This window comes from Perca flavescens, chromosome 4 (genome assembly GCF_004354835.1).
Source record: "Perca flavescens isolate YP-PL-M2 chromosome 4, PFLA_1.0, whole genome shotgun sequence".
Lineage (NCBI taxonomy): Eukaryota > Metazoa > Chordata > Actinopteri > Perciformes > Percidae > Perca > Perca flavescens.
Window position 1 is genome coordinate 38,986,966 of NC_041334.1, and position 17,463 is coordinate 39,004,428.

Consider the following 17,463-nt stretch of genomic DNA (forward strand, 5'->3'; position numbering starts at 1 on the left):
GTGTTTCTGTGTGTTACCTGCTCCAGTGTGTGTGTGTTTGTGTGTGTTACCTGCTCCAGTGTGTGTGTGTGTTTCTGTGTGTTACCTGCTCCAGTGTGTGTGTGTGTTTCTGTGTGTTAACTGCTCCAGTGTGTGTGTGTGTGTGTTTCTGTGTGTTACCTGCTCCAGTGTGTGTGTGTTTGTGTGTGTTACCTGCTCCAGTGTGTGTGTGTGTTTCTGTGTGTTACCTGCTCCAGTGTGTGTGTGTGTTTCTGTGTGTTAACTGCTCCAGTGTGTGTGTGTTTCTGTGTGTTACCTGCTCCAGTGTGTGTGTGTGTTTCTGTGTGTTACCTGCTCCAGTGTGTGTGTGTGTGTGTGTGTGTTTCTGTGTGTTAACTGCTCCAGTGTGTGTGTGTGTGTGTGTGTGTTTCTGTGTGTTACCTTCTCCAGTGTGTGTGTGTTTGTGTGTGTTACCTGCTCCAGTGTGTGTGTGTGTTTCTGTGTGTTACCTGCTCCAGTGTGTGTGTGTGTTTCTGTGTGTTAACTGCTCCAGTGTGTGTGTGTGTGTGTGTGTGTGTTTCTGTGTGTTACCTGCTCCAGTGTGTGTGTGTTTGTGTGTGTTACCTGCTCCAGTGTGTGTGTGTGTTTCTGTGTGTTACCTGCTCCAGTGTGTGTGTGTGTTTCTGTGTGTTACCTGCTCCAGTGTGTGTGTGTGTTTCTGTGTGTTAACTGCTCCAGTGTGTGTGTGTGTGTGTGTGTTTCTGTGTGTTAACTGCTCCAGTGTGTGTGTGTTTGTGTGTGTTACCTGCTCCAGTGTGTGTGTGTGTTTCTGTGTGTTACCTGCTCCAGTGTGTGTGTGTGTTTCTGTGTGTTACCTGCTCCAGTGTGTGTGTGTGTTTCTGTGTGTTACCTGCTCCAGTGTGTGTGTGTGTTTCTGTGTGTTACCTGCTCCAGTGTGTGTGTGTTTCTGTGTGTTACCTGCTCCAGTGTGTGTGTGTGTTTCTGTGTGTTACCTGCTCCAGTGTGTGTGTGTGTGTGTGTTTCTTTCTGTGTGTTAACTGCTCCAGTGTGTGTGTGTGTTTCTGTGTGTTACCTGCTCCAGTGTGTGTGTGTGTGTTTCTGTGTGTTAACTGCTCCAGTGTGTGTGTGTGTTTCTGTGTGTTAACTGCTCCAGTGTGTGTGTGTGTGTGTGTGTTACCTGCTCCAGTGTGTGTGTGTGTGTTTCTGTGTGTTACCTGCTCCAGTGTGTGTGTGTGTGTTTCTGTGTGTTAACTGCTCCAGTGTGTGTGTGTGTGTGTGTGTTACCTGCTCCAGTGTGTGTGTGTGTTTCTGTGTGTTACCTGCTCCAGTGTGTGTGTGTGTTTCTGTGTGTTAACTGCTCCAGTGTGTGTGTGTTTCTGTGTGTTACCTGCTCCAGTGTGTGTGTGTTTCTGTGTGTTAACTGCTCCAGTGTGTGTGTGTGTTTCTGTGTGTTACCTGCTCCAGTGTGTGTGTGTGTGTGTGTGTGTGTGTGTTTCTGTGTGTTAACTGCTCCAGTGTGTGTGTGTGTGTGTGTGTTTCTGTGTGTTACCTGCTCCAGTGTGTGTGTGTTTGTGTGTGTTACCTGCTCCAGTGTGTGTGTGTGTTTCTGTGTGTTACCTGCTCCAGTGTGTGTGTGTGTTTCTGTGTGTTAACTGCTCCAGTGTGTGTGTGTGTGTGTGTTTCTGTGTGTTACCTGCTCCAGTGTGTGTGTGTTTGTGTGTGTTACCTGCTCCAGTGTGTGTGTGTGTTTCTGTGTGTTACCTGCTCCAGTGTGTGTGTGTGTTTCTGTGTGTTAACTGCTCCAGTGTGTGTGTGTGTGTGTGTGTGTGTGTGTTTCTGTGTGTTACCTGCTCCAGTGTGTGTGTGTTTGTGTGTGTTACCTGCTCCAGTGTGTGTGTGTGTTTCTGTGTGTTACCTGCTCCAGTGTGTGTGTGTGTTTCTGTGTGTTACCTGCTCCAGTGTGTGTGTGTGTTTCTGTGTGTTACCTGCTCCAGTGTGTGTGTGTTTCTGTGTGTTACCTGCTCCAGTGTGTGTGTGTGTTTCTGTGTGTTACCTGCTCCAGTGTGTGTGTGTGTGTGTTTCTTTCTGTGTGTTAACTGCTCCAGTGTGTGTGTGTGTTTCTGTGTGTTACCTGCTCCAGTGTGTGTGTGTGTTTCTGTGTGTTACCTGCTCCAGTGTGTGTGTGTTTCTGTGTGTTAACTGCTCCAGTGTGTGTGTGTGTTTCTGTGTGTTACCTGCTCCAGTGTGTGTGTGTGTTTCTGTGTGTTACCTGCTCCAGTGTGTGTGTGTTTCTGTGTGTTACCTGCTCCAGTGTGTGTGTGTTTCTGTGTGTTACCTGCTCCAGTGTGTGTGTGTGTTTTTGTGTGTTACCTGCTCCAGTGTGTGTGTGTGTGTGTTTCTGTGTGTTAACTGCTCCAGTGTGTGTGTGTGTTTCTGTGTGTTACCTGCTCCAGTGTGTGTGTGTGTGTGTTTCTGTGTGTTACCTGCTCCAGTGTGTGTGTGTGTGTGTTTCTGTGTGTTACCTGCTCCAGTGTGTGTGTGTTTCTGTGTGTTACCTGCTGTGTGTGTGTGTGTGTGTGTTTCTTTCTGTGTGTTAACTGCTCCAGTGTGTGTGTGTGTTTCTGTGTGTTACCTGCTCCAGTGTGTGTGTGTGTTTCTGTGTGTTACCTGCTCCAGTGTGTGTGTGTTTCTGTGTGTTAACTGCTCCAGTGTGTGTGTGTGTTTCTGTGTGTTACCTGCTCCAGTGTGTGTGTGTGTTTCTGTGTGTTACCTGCTCCAGTGTGTGTGTGTTTCTGTGTGTTACCTGCTCCAGTGTGTGTGTGTTTCTGTGTGTTACCTGCTCCAGTGTGTGTGTGTTTCTGTGTGTTACCTGCTCCAGTGTGTGTGTGTGTGTGTTTCTGTGTGTTAACTGCTCCAGTGTGTGTGTGTGTTTCTGTGTGTTACCTGCTCCAGTGTGTGTGTGTGTTTCTGTGTGTTACCTGCTCCAGTGTGTGTGTGTTTCTGTGTGTTACCTGCTCCAGTGTGTGTGTGTGTGTGTGTGTTTCTTTCTGTGTGTTAACTGCTCCAGTGTGTGTGTGTGTTTCTGTGTGTTACCTGCTCCAGTGTGTGTGTGTGTTTCTGTGTGTTACCTGCTCCAGTGTGTGTGTGTGTGTTTCTGTGTGTTACCTGCTCCAGTGTGTGTGTGTTTCTGTGTGTTACCTGCTCCAGTGTGTGTGTGTGTGTGTTTCTGTGTGTTACCTGCTCCAGCAGCGACAGGTGAGGCTGTTCTCCCAGTTTGCTGTGCAGCAGGGGGTTGGGATGAGACGCCTCAGGTGACAGGTAGGGGGTGTAACCTGACAACAGGTAGGACAGACAGATCCCAGATGGGCCGTTACCTGAGAAACAGAAACAGAGAGAGAGAGAGAGAGAGAGACAGAGAGAGAGAGAGAGAGAGAGACACAGAGAGTGAGAGAGAGACAGAGAGAGAGACAGAGTGAGACAGAGAGAGAGACACAGAGAGAGTGAGAGAGAGACAGAGAGAGAGAGAGAGTGAGACAGAGAGAGAGACAGAGAGAGTGAGAGAGTGAGACAGAGAGAGAGACAGAGAGTGAGAGAGTTAGTTTCAATGGGACTGAGGTTGTTGTAGCTAAGCAATGTGGTTGGTTGTGGTTGATTATTAACCCTCATCATCCTCTGGTAGATGTTACTGTGTGTGTGGTAGCTGTTACTGTGTGTGTGGTAGATGTTACTGTGTGTGTGGTAGATGTTACTGTGTGTGTGGTAGCTGTTACTGTGTGTGTGGTAGATGTTACTGTGTGTGTGGTAGATGTTACTGTGTGTGTGGTAGCTGTTACTGTGTGTGTGGTAGATGTTACTGTGTGGTGTGTTGGTAGATGTTAGATGTTGTGTGTGTGGTAGCTGTTACTGTGTGTGTGGTAGATGTTACTGTGTGTGTGGTAGCTGTTACTGTGTGTGTGGTAGCTGTTACTGTGTGTGGTAGATGTTACTGTGTGTGGTAGCTGTTACTGTGTGTGGTAGCTGTTGTGTGTGTGGTAGCTGTTACTGTGTGTGTGGTAGCTGTTACTGTGTGTGTGGTAGCTGTTACTGTGTGTGTGGTAGATGTTACTGTGTGTGTGGTAGCTGTTACTGTGTGTGTGGTTACTGTGTGTGTGGTAGATGTTACTGTGTGTGTGGTAGCTGTTACTGTGTGTGTGGTAGCTGTTACTGTGTGTGGTAGATGTTACTGTGTGTGTGGTAGCTGTTACTGTGTGTGTGGTAGCTGTTACTGTGTGTGTGGTAGCTGTTACTGTGTGTGTGGTAGATGTTACTGTGTGTGTGTGGTAGCTGTTGTTGTGGTGTGTTGTGTGTGTGGTAGATGTTACTGTGTGTGTGGTAGCTGTTACTGTGTGTGTGGTAGATGTTACTGTGTGTGTGGTAGCTGTTACTGTGTGTGTGGTAGCTGTTACTGTGTGTGTGGTAGATGTTACTGTGTGTGGTAGCTGTTACTGTGTGTGTGGTAGTGTTACTGTTGTGTGGTGTGTGTGTGTGGTAGATGTTACTGTGTGTGTGGTAGCTGTTACTGTGTGTGTGGTAGCTGTTACTGTGTGTGTGGTAGATGTTACTGTGTGTGTGGTAGATGTTACTGTGTGTGTGGTAGATGTTACTGTGTGTGTGGTAGCTGTTACTGTGTGTGTGGTAGATGTTGTGTGTGGTAGCTGTTATTGTGTGTGTGGTAGCTGTTACTGTGTGTGTGGTAGCTGTTACTGTGTGTGTGGTAGCTGTTATTGTGTGTGTGGTAGCTGTTACTGTGTGTGGTGTGTGTGTGTGTTGTGTGTGTGGTAGCTGTTGTGTGTGTGTGGTAGCTGTTACTGTGTGTGTGGTAGATGTTACTGTGTGTGTGGTAGCTGTTACTGTGTGTGTGGTAGATGTTACTGTGTGTGTGGTAGCTGTTACTGTGTGTGTGGTAGCTGTTATTGTGCGTGTGGTAGCTGTTACTGTGTGTGTGGTAGATGTTACTGTGTGTGTGGTAGCTGTTATTGTGTGTGTGGTAGCTGTTACTGTGTGTGTGGTAGCTGTTACTGTGTGTGGTAGCTGTTACTGTGTGTGTGGTAGCTGTTACTGTGTGTGTGGTAGATGTTACTGTGTGTGTGGTTACTGTGTGTGTGGTTACTGTGTGTGTGGTAGGTGTTACTGTGTGTGTGGTAGCTGTTACTGTGTGTGTGGTAGCTGTTACTGTGTGTGTGGTAGATGTTACTGTGTGTGTGGTAGCTGTTACTGTGTGTGTGGTAGCTGTTATTGTGTGTGTGGTAGCTGTTACTGTGTGTGGTAGCTGTTACTGTGTGTGTGGTAGCTGTTACTGTGTGTGTGGTAGATGTTACTGTGTGTGTGGTTACTGTGTGTGTGGTAGGTGTTACTGTGTGTGTGGTAGCTGTTACTGTGTGTGTGGTAGCTGTTACTGTGTGTGTGGTAGCTGTTACTGTGTGTGTGGTAGCTGTTATTGTGTGTGTGGTAGCTGTTATTGTGTGTGTGGTTACTGTGTGTGTGGTAGCTGTTACTGTGTGTGTGGTAGCTGTTACTGTGTGTGTGGTAGCTGTTATTGTGTGTGTGGTAGCTGTGTGTGTGGTAGCTGTTACTGTGTGTGTGGTAGCTGTTACTGTGTGTGTGGTAGCTGTTACTGTGTGTGTGGTAGCTGTTACTGTGTGTGTGGTAGCTGTTATTGTGTGTGTGGTAGCTGTTATTGTGTGTGTGGTTACTGTGTGTGTGGTAGCTGTTACTGTGTGTGTGGTAGCTGTTATTGTGTGTGTGGTAGCTGTGGTGTGTGTGTGGTAGCTGTTATTGTGTGTGTGGTAGCTGTTATTGTGTGTGTGGTTACTGTGTGTGTGGTAGCTGTTATTGTGTGTGTGGTAGCTGTTATTGTGTGTGTGGTTACTGTGTGTGTGGTGTGTGTGTGTGGTAGCTGTTACTGTGTGTGTGGTAGCTGTTATTGTGTGTGTGGTAGCTGTTATTGTGTGTGTGGTTACTGTGTGTGTGGTAGCTGTTACTGTGTGGGAGCATTGTGTGTTTGTAACATTTGCATAAATTCGGTCTAAAGAAACAACTGCAGAAAACACAAATAGCCACAGCTGCACAGCCACTGTGCAGCTGACAAAAAAAAACAAACTCTTGCAGCATGACTCGGTAAGTTTGAATAACACACATTAACCTGTACAATGACTCAGCAAAAGTGCACGCCCACACACACACACACGGGACAAATGCAAAGCAGTAAATACTCATATTTGCTTTCTCATGATGACTAATGGATATCACACTTTCACTTTTTAAGAAACCGACTGAAAGTTTTGCAATGAAATAAATAATTTGCACACAAATATTGTGACTATTTGAGGACTCGGTAATAAAATACTTAACACAAGTTAAAAAATAAATAAATTAAATAATGATATTTTGCCTTTTCTTGCAGGTTTATATAGTTGCTCTGTAATGTGTATAACATAAACTTTCATCCTCTCTCTTGTTGTGTGCAACAATGCCTGACGCACTTCCTGCTTTAGCTTATGTCAACACTTTCTACGAAGTATTTAGACATTCTTAGCAAATCTTCGTGTGAATCACTGCCTTCTTCCACAAACACTGTGCTTTCCTGTGTTGTAACAACGTTCCTTCTATCGCAACTGGACCAAAACCCTCCACACTCACTACTCTGCCACTCCTTCTTTACCATTTTTTTGGCAGCTCTATATGAGATTTGGCACAATTTGCTCTCATTTGTATGACAGTAAAGTAAATATCTTTGAGTTGTGGACAAAATAAGACACTTGAGGATGTCATTTTAGGCTTTTGGGGAACACTGATCCACATTTTTTTTTTACCATTTTCTGACATTTTATACACCAAACAAACTAATCGATCAATTTAAAAATGATCAAGAGATGAATCGGCGATGAAAATAATCGTTAGTTGCAGCCCTACGTGGGATAGTTAATCCATCACAGCGAACAACGTGTGTGTTGTAATGTTTGTCGAGCTAGGCTTAATAGTTACCTGGTAATGCAGCTGAGAGTGTGAAATGTTGTTTTATCGGTGGTGCGTTCAGGTGCTTGGGAGAAGGTAGGAAAAAGGGGAGTTGGGCTGTTTCATAGATAGCTACACAAGTTATCACCTAAGCAAATCTAGCTGCTTCTGCTTCAAGGTTTCCCACTGCATAATCAAAATGACAACGTGCAATTATGCATTTAACGTACGTACGTGTGTGTGTGTGTGTGTGTGTGTGTGTGTGTGTGTGTGTGTGTGTGTGTGTGTTTGTGTGTGTGTTTCTTACCGATGATCACCACAGGCAAAATCTCTTCCGGCATAATTTCTTTATCATGAAGATCCATTTTGACTGAGGAGAGAAAGACAGTATTATTAGAGATCCCTGGCTTAGCTGTACTACAGTGTAGTAGTATTACAGTGTAGTTTTACTGCTTTGTAGTGTCAGGCAGTACTGAAAGTATTTACTGCTTAAAAGTCAAGATAAAAAGTTGTTTAAAAAACGCTCAGATTTGATGGAGAATAAATAATTATTATCATTATTATTATTACCCATGCAAAATCAAAATACGTTATATTATCTGTAACAGAGATAGTAGAGTACGGGTGAATGAGTTAATCATTGCCAAGTCCAGTCACCAGTCACATGGGTCAGTCAGTACATTTCCACTGACCACACACACACACACACACACACACACACACACACACACACACACACACACACACACACACACACACACACACACACACACTGTCTGACCTCATAGTTTAACTTAGCAACATGACCTGACTAAACAAAGACTCTTGAGAGCAGTGTGTGTGTGTGTGTGTGACCTGAGCGAGAGATGAAAGAGGGCTACACCCAGGCAGGGTACTTTACAAGTTGCAATTGAACGCATCATTAGTTTACCGAATGCATCAAGGAGTTCCCGCTTGAGCCCACATGCTTTACCTCTGTTGTTTGTTTCCATGACTAACTTACAGGGGAAGGCTAAAAGGGGCCACAGTGGTGACTTCAGGGAAGCAGGAGGATAGGATTTTCCAGTGTTGGTGTTTCTCTGTCACATCCGACTCCGACAGTGGCCACGGAGTCTGGAAGAGAGCAGCTGCAGGCCACCGGTAAGCTAGCGTTACCCCGTCTTTAGTTGCACGCTACCAGACGGTAAGCTACGCTGTGTCTGAATTGCCGATTCTGCTTCTGATTTCAATATTTAAAAATCGACAGCTTAATTCTAGGGCTGTCCTCGACTAAAGAAGTTCTTAGTCGACTAACACTTACACAATTTTGTTGACTAATCGATTAGTTGATTTCTTATTTCTTATCAAGCCTTTTGTTCCAAGTTTATATAGTTGCTCTGTAATGTGTATAATATAAACTTTCATCCTCTCTCTTGTGGTGAGCAGCGAAACCTCATAATTGTGTGCAACAATGCCTCACTCACTTCCTGCTGTAGCTTATGTCAACACTTTCCACGAAAGTATTTCGACATTTTTAGCAAATCATCGTGTGAATCACTGCCTTCTTCCACAAACACTGTGCTTTCCTGTGTTGTAACAAAGTTCCTTCTATCGCAACTGGACCAAAACCCTCCACACCCACGGTGGTGACTTCAGGGAAGCAGACGGTAAGCTACGCTGGGTCTGAATTGCCGATTCTGCTTCTGATTTCAATACTTAAAAATCGACAGCTTAATTCTAGGGCTGTCCTCGACTAAAGAAGTTCTGAGTCGACTAACACTTACACAATTTTGTCGACTAATCGATTAGTTGATTTCTTATTTATTTTTTTTGCTCTTCATGAGTTTAGACAATTACTTAGTTTGGACTATACATATGACCAATACCTCACGGATGCATCACATGATTTATACTAGTAGCCAGGGACCGACAATACACACACAATACAGTTCATTTAGCCAATCACAGGAACAGCCCACAGGGCACGCTGGCGGCAGTGAGTTCATATTTCACCACAACATGCATGTGCTCAAACAAGCACACCGCTTGCTGATGTCTTTGTCCAAGCTGATTTAATACTTTATAACCTTCCTTTTTGTTGTAGGCTATTTTAATTTTCACAACTGCCAGACAAGCCAACCTACAAATGAACAAACTGGGCTCCTCCTTCAGCTCCTCCCCTCACACGCTGTCTTTATAGATAGAAAAGGGCTCAAGGCCTGAACTATCGCCCATGCACAAGACAAACTACTGATACTTGTTCACTCCACGAACAAAATGTAGAAGCTGACTTATCAAACACATTCCACTTGATGAGACCACTGCATCTGACAGTCTTATATCTTGTTACGTGCTCGAACTAGCACACACCTATTATTTGGAGCGCGCTGTGACCTCCCACATACCTTGGAATGAAGATACTCTTTGTTGAAGCGCTGTGCCTGTTTGCATAGTGTTTACATTTGCCAAAATGTTGATTTAAATGAGGCTATCTGCACGAAAGTAAACATTATTACGGTATATGGCCGTCATTGAGATCTCACAGCCAGCCCTTTTGACGAGGCAGTGAATTTCTAATTAGTTTGTGGGCAAACATTGAGCACTCTTAATGCTCATTTTTCTCATTTTTCCTGCAAAAAAACTAAACTCTCTCTATCTTTATTCCTACATATCAAAACCCAGCTGAATGCAACTCGTTGTCTGTGGGGGCACGAGGGGTTAAAACATCATGTGTCGCGCTGTTGTTAAAACTTTAATGAGCGAAATGTAAAATATCCATGATGTCAAATGTGATCTCACTCCTGTGCAGATGCAGTTGGGTCGGGCGGGGCGAGGCCGTGGGCAGCAGTGCATAGCGGCAGCTTTTCACAATCTGCAGAGTCATGCTTACATGCACAGATAGACAGCCGACCGAATGAGGGAGGGAGAAAGGAGCAGAAAAGAGAAACGAATGAACAAGAACGCGTGAGAGAAGGAGAGAAGTTGGTAGAGAGAGATAAAGCAGGTTACATAAGAGCAGTGCAGAGGTTGGCTGCAAGCCCTGACCGGAGTGTGTTTTATAGCCAAAAAGGTTTAGCGCACACACACACACCCAGACACAGACACACACACACACACACACACACACACACACACACACACACACACACACACACACACACACACACAGAGTATGTGACTACGTGCAGCCCTACTGGTCCAGTTTCCTTTTGGCACTGACTTGACAGGATAATTAGGCTTCTTTCATTTATTTTTTGGCAGGAATGTTAAAGTATATCCGCCAAGAAAAGGTGACAAACGCCTGATTCAGTCATCAGAGTCAGCGGAGCCTATTGTTTTCTCTGTTTATTCATTTAAAAAAAAAAAAAACTAAAAGCTGACATTCTTCACTTCACTGTTCGTCTGGTCTGTCTTATATTTCATATCACTGGAAACTGTGTGGCCACGGCTGCAAGAAACCTTTTTAGCAAACCTGCTCCTTCATAGCTTGAGTATAAGATCAGATTCAGACAGTAATTTTAGGAATGAAGGTGCAGAAATACTCTCCTATGTAAGAGCACACTCCTCCTTTCTCTGCTAACAAGGCACTGTGCTGTAAAATGGTTCTCCTAAAGCAGTTTCAGTAAAGCTCCTTCAGTGTAATTAATACATTGTTGTCGGTTATAATATATATCGTTTTTCCACGGTTACTGTTGGGTATCCAAGGAATTATGGACTCAAACCCTGATAATATCTCACCCTATTTCCCAATATTCCTACTAAAATCTCTTTAAGTCCCAGTGTGCAACGTGTTTAGTTGCCTGTTCACCAACTTGTCCTTTTTCATGAATATTTACCTCCACCATCAATTCCAAGTATTCCTATTGGCTTGAAATTTTACATTTGCATTAGCATGAACTGGACATACAGGACTTGTTTGAAGAAGGAAACATGGAGGACCACACATATTCAAAATCCACATTTTCAGGAACAGGAGTCTTCTTCTTCTTCGCCCAGAAAAAGAAAAAGGAGATTGAAAAAAGCAAGAGAACGGCTTTTTGAAGCGTGAAGGCTACCGTAGCTGGAATATCTACTTTGAACTGCGCGGTGAGAGAGAGATGATTGCGATATATATGATCTCAACGCTAGATGGGAGAAACTGCCACACATTGGACCTTTAACCATGTTTCCAAACTCTGCAGCAATCTTTAGTAAGAGACTGCCAAAAAATCCATAACTTCAATTGTGGCTGTGTGTTGGTTAAAGGACCAGCGGCATTACTTTCGCTTCGCCCACCTTTGCAAAACTTGTCTTTAATTTTTCTAAATGTCACTTTTAGATGTTTTGAGTACCAGGAAGAGAAAGGAACTCCATTCACCTTCACTGTAATCTCAAAACCCTCGGAAAATACAACTCACACTGCCGTCTGCTGGATATGTTTTGATGCTTTTCTGTGACTGACGCGTTAATAATGTACTTTCTTTGGCCATTTATTCCTGTACATTTACTTTGAGTTAATGATTTGTTTGGCTAGTGTTTATCAGCCGACACGTGTTCTCAGTCACCACGTTCTTCTTCTCAGCTGACTCAACGTTATTTTCAAACCAGACGGCTGTCCGTTTTATTTGTCTGTCGCATCGATGGACAAAAAATGAGCCAAATGTTGGCAGTAATAACACTCGGGTTGATCGGTTGCATCACATAACTTATTAACACCAAACCTGAGACAATAACAACAAAGCAGTGGTTGCCTAGGGCGTTTAGCAAGCAAACTTATGACCGGGAGGTTGTTGGTTCAATCCCCAGACCAGCAGGTTGAAAAATAATCTGCGTGGGGAAAGCGAAAGCTTGTTATGTAATTAAAAAATAATCCCTTCTTCCATCAAACATAGTTGCAGGCATGCATGCGCCAGCTCACACAAGTATGTGTGGCAATCAATCAACACTGTTTGACACAACTGGTAATTAGAATACAAATAGGTTTTTCTGTTAAGTCATGCCTCTGTTACTCGGTTACCTCTGAAACTTGACTGAAGAAATTCTTGAAGTTGACTTACACGTTGGCTGGCGGAATCTCCAACACAAAAGTCAAAGAACTTGATCTTCAAGTTTTCACCGGATGGTTGAAAAATCAGTAGTCTGGCTCAACGTTGTGTGTACATTGCTGCGTGCGATACAGCCTGACATTGTGATTGGACGGTTGTGATTGGCCAGAGCAAACACCCACATGTGTCCATGTGTAATCTCTCTGTGCCTTTCTGTATCTGTGTCCCACCCAGAGGCTTCAGCAGAGGCTACTCACATCATCTCAGCCACGGGTGAGGTCCCACCAGTCCCTGCTCCATTCGTATGATTTTGTCGATTAATCGATATATAAATATATATATAAAATCGAACAGATCTGTAAAACCAAGTTTTTTCATAAAGAATCATGCAACAGCACCACTTTAAATCACGTGTTAACCAGAGATGTAGAGCTGTCCTCGACTAAAGACATCCTAAGTCCACTAACACTTATAGGATTTTGTCGACTAATCGATTAGTTGATTTAATTGACAGAGCTGTGCGCTTTGAGAGGTGGTTAAGACTAGAAAAGCACAATATAAATGTAGTTAATTAACCATCTGTAAAACTGAGTTTCTCCACAATTAATCCTGCAAAAGCACCACTTTAAATCTTGTGTTTACCAGAAATGTGCTCAGAAGTTTCCTGAAATAAATAATTAAGCATGAATAAGCATAAAAAAATGACTAATCAACTAAAGAAATCTTAGTCGACTAAGACCAAAACGACAGATTAGTCGACTAATCGACTAAGAGGCGGCAGCCCTTCAGAGATGGGCTTATAAGTTTCTTGGAAATAAGTCATACAGCATGAAAGAGCATTAAAAAAAAACATGACAGAAGAAGCTTAATCAGCAATAAGCAGAGTGTAATATTGGTCAATGCTAACGTTAACAAATTCTCCACAATTTGTCAATAATTCACACTGGAAGAACCCACCAGTGAAATGGGGATGTGTGCAGAAAGCTTTGGTTTCGAGGGTCAGTCTGGCTAATCTCAGTGGCCACACTGGCGTGTAGTGATATAGACATCTGTATCGTGATTTTTTTTTTGTGTGCTGATTTTTTAAATCGATTCTTTTCCTCATATTTCACCAACGAGTCACCTAAATATGCCCCGTTTATACGGCACAGCGTAGGTTTCCAGCAAAACGGAGCGAAAGCAGCAAATGCAGAAATAAATGTCAGACCGACTGACTATTTATTTTTAGAAATGTGTCATGATACATTTTCTCTAGAAGTGGATTATTCAACTTTTGTTGCAGTTGAACCTACATTGTGTAATGTTTTGAGTTGATTCTTACCAAATAAAAACTTTGTTCTTTCACAAATACGTGCTCATTCATGTGTAATTACTTCCTACAACTAATCAAAGTATTCTCGTACGCGTTGAATCCGACATTCAGCTTTAAAGTGCTCATATTATGCCCATTTTCAGGTTCATAATTGTATTTAGAGGTTGTATCAGATTTAATTTTCAGAAAACACCATATATTTGTTGTACTACACATTGCTGCAGCTCCTCTTTTCACCCTGTGTGTTGAGCTCTCTGTTTTAGCTACAGAGTGAGACATCTCACTTCTGTTCCATCTTTGTTGGGAGTCGCACATGCTCAGTAGGTGCTGCTAGCTTGTCAGATGGTCAAACACTCAATATATTAGTTTATTTATTTATTATATATTACTAATGAAAAGGTATAAATTGACGAGCAAAAAACATTAAATTATACTTTTTTTTGATCAATCAAAAATGACAAATCCACTGGTATCCGATTCTCACGTGAGGATTTCTCACTTTTGATATTTTTTTTTGCACTGTTATGACACTTTCATTTGACTTTTCAGTCTGCTGGCCTTTAAAAATACCTTCAAATAAAAAGATCTGAGGTGTAAAATTACACTGAACTTCTCCCAACTCACACTAAGTGAGTCGACCATAAAATACAAAGAGGATGCACGTAGATATTTCTTCATTTTTAAGCAGAAAGGTTGGGAACCAATTGACATAAAGTGAATTATATTGCTGCCCTCCAGAAAGACAAGTGAATGAGTCACATTTACAAGTCTACATAAAAAGGTAGCTTATGTAACAGCATTGTATGCATTAATCATTATAATTAAATAATATAATATACATTATTTTGAAATGGGCCATACTGCAAAATGAGCCAGTCTACTTCTAATCCTTTCCTACTTTTACTTAAGTAACATTTTTACTTATATGCGGATAATGTCTGAGCTACTGAACAACAACAACATCAGATAATGGTTTTCACAAGTCTCTTTGACCCAATGTCCCAACTATCAGCAACTTTAGCTGCTTGTGTTTCAATCTGGGTTCCAGCCTAATCTAATCTAATTCCCTGGTAGTCTAGTGGTTAGGATTCAGGCACTCTCACCACCAGTATGGTGGTGGACTGGTAGCTGGAGAGAGGTGCCAGTTCACCTCCTGGGCACTGCCCAAGGTGCTCTTGAGCAAGGCACCGAACCCCCAAACTGCTCGGGAGGCCTTTCCATGACATCCCCACTCTGCCATCTCTCCATTAGAGCATGTAGAGGTACTGAGCATGTGTGTGTGTGTGTGTGTAATTCAGGCCTGTGTGTAATAACAACAGAGTGAATAACATTGTAATTACCCCTTGCGGGATTAATAAAGTATACATTATTATTATTATTATCTGCACCATGAAATTACCAACTTCTTCTCTGGGGAGTCTGGCACAACCTCCTCTGATTGGCCAACACTACGTTTCCGTTAATCCTTTCCTTAACGGGGTTACTACTGCTGTACACAGGGAACATACTACTACTACTACTACTACTACTGTACACAGGGAACATACTACTACTGCTGTACACAGGGAACATACTACTACTACTACTACTACTGCTGTACACAGGGAACATACTACTACTGCTGTACACAGGGAACATACTACTACTACTACTGCTGTACACAGGGAACATACTACTACTACTACTACTGCTGTACACAGGGAACATACTACTACTACTACTACTACTACTGTACACAGGGAACATACTACTACTGCTGTACACAGGGAACATACTACTACTACTACTACTACTGCTGTACACAGGGAACATACTACTACTGCTGTACACAGGGAACATACTACTACTACTACTGCTGTACACAGGGAACATACTACTACTACTGCTGTACACAGGGAACATACTACGACTGCTGTTCACAGGGAACATACTACTACTACTACTACTACTGCTGTACACAGAGAACATACTACTGCTGTCACTAACAGACAAGTTCACAAACTCTCACCGGAAGCACCAATATGCATTTAAAAAAAATAAAGTTTAGTTTTTTTATTATTATCATTTTTAGGGGGACTGAGATGAAATTTAGGAGGGCTTGAGCCCCCCTAAAAAGGGGTCTGAACTCGCCAATGTGCAGGACTTTTACTTGTAACAGAGTATTTGTAAACTGTGGTATTGCTACTTTTACTTAAGTAAATGATCTGAGTACTTCCTCCACCAGTGGTGGTTGCAGTCATGTGTACCTGGGAGAAGTATTCAGTCGTAAACTAAGTAAGTAAAAGTACTGCATTCAAAATCATCCTTAAGTACAAATAGATTATCGGCTAAATGTAGCTTACTTAAAGCTACGCTGTGTAAGAATTTCTCCCATCTAGCGGTGAAATTGTATCTCACAACCAACTGAATATTACTTTCTAGCCCCTCCACCTACGGTGGACGAACCCAAAATGATCTCCTAGTATCTCCATCGTTTAGCCACTCCAATATTAACTTTGGTCTTAAGTAATTACACATGAATGAGCACATATTTGTGAAAGAACAAAGTTTTTGTTTGCTAAGAATTAACTCAAAAGATTACACAATGTAGGTTTAAAGTATCAAAAGTTAAAGTACTCATGGGCTTCTTTGTGTAAATTATATATTAGTTAAATAAGTCACCTCATTGTGTTTATTTACCTTGATATATATATATATATATATATATATATATATATATATATATATATATATATATATATATAGTTTTAAGTTATTTTTAACAATTACTTCTTATGCATTGCACATTGAAATGACTTATCTTATCTTTTTCCTTTATGACATTTTCACACAGTTGCGATGTATTTATGAATGACATCAAATGACAACAAGGGGCCAGGTTTAGGGTTAGGACTAGGGTTAAGGTTAGGGTTAGGGTTACTTAGAGTTAGGGTTACTTAGAGTTAGGGTTACTTAGGGTTTAGGTGCCTTGAAGTCGACGTTGGGGGCTTAAACTACCACCGAGCGAAAGCAGGATTTGCACTTGTACTTATTCTACCTATTGGCTGAATGAGACCCTGGGAAAAGTCCCAGTATGCGACTGATATGCAACCTGTCTGTCTGTCTGTCTGTCTGTCTGTCTGTCCAGACCAGCCGCCCACCCTCCGGTGAACTGCATGACTCATATCACGACCGATTTCCCGTCAGAGTGAGCTGACCACACAGACCTGCGCTCACCGCGCGCCGTTACCGCACATTTACTGTTAGAAATAAAGCTCAATGACACGCCGCCGAGCCACGCGTTACAGTTGACGCACTCGGCTGTACATGAATTCAAGATGAAGGTTACTCACAGATATTTCCTGGTGGTGGTGCAGCTCTCTGCTCTCCTCCGGCAGCTATCGGAAGAAGAAGAGGAAGAAATGAGCGTGTTTTCTTTTCGTCCTCTCAGTCATTCATTTCTCAGCTTTTGTTCCACGCTCTTCGTTCGGTTTCTTCCCGGAACATGTGCGACGAGAAGCTCCAGCCGCCCGCTCACACTCACAGCCGCACATCCACAGATTATATAGCGGTACCAGACAGCCCGGCCCGCCGACCAATCAGCAGCGAGCTTTGCTATGCTCTGCGCTTCACCCCTCCCCTCCCCCACCCGCGGTGTCGTCACAAGGACACGAGGATGACGTAAATCACGGAAGTAGCCGAGAGCTCCTGTTAGGTAACAGCAGAGCAGAGCCGGTTTACGGAAAGACTTATTATATAATTATCGGAAATTCTTTAGTAACAGAGATCCAGAGGTGGGGGAAGTACTCAGATATTTTACTTAAGTAAAAGCAGCAATAATACTATAAAGTATTTGCTTCACTGTATATATTGGCCTATATATATATATATATATATATATAAAATGCCAGGTTTTTGTGATGTTAAAAAACAAAACAAAACAAAAACCAAGATAAATCATGTCATATATATATATATATATATATATATATATATATATATATATATATATAGAGAGAGAGAGAGAGAGAGAGAGAGAGAGAGAGAGAGAAACACCAAAATGTATTTTAAAAAATAAAGTTTTTTTTATTATTATAATTTTTAGGGGGGGCTGAGATGAAATTTAGGTTGGCTTGAGCCCCTCTAAAAAGGGTCTAAAATCGCCAATGTGCTGGA

The 17,463-nt window shown here is 42.5% G+C and overlaps 1 protein-coding gene across 1 annotated transcript in view; it reads right to left on the reverse strand.

The window, feature by feature from the left end:
- osgn1 (oxidative stress induced growth inhibitor 1) overlaps positions 1-16,841 on the reverse strand; it is a 29,646-nt gene extending 12,805 nt beyond the window's left edge. Inside the window, exons 1-3 of the mRNA XM_028576721.1 lie at positions 16,641-16,841; positions 7,301-7,363; positions 3,238-3,374 (exon numbers count right to left, since the gene is read on the reverse strand). Coding sequence (XP_028432522.1) covers positions 3,238-3,374; positions 7,301-7,358 — 195 coding nt within the window. The 5' untranslated portion in view covers positions 7,359-7,363; positions 16,641-16,841. The remainder of the gene's footprint in view (positions 1-3,237; positions 3,375-7,300; positions 7,364-16,640) is intronic.
- Between the last annotated feature and the right edge of the window lie 622 nt (positions 16,842-17,463).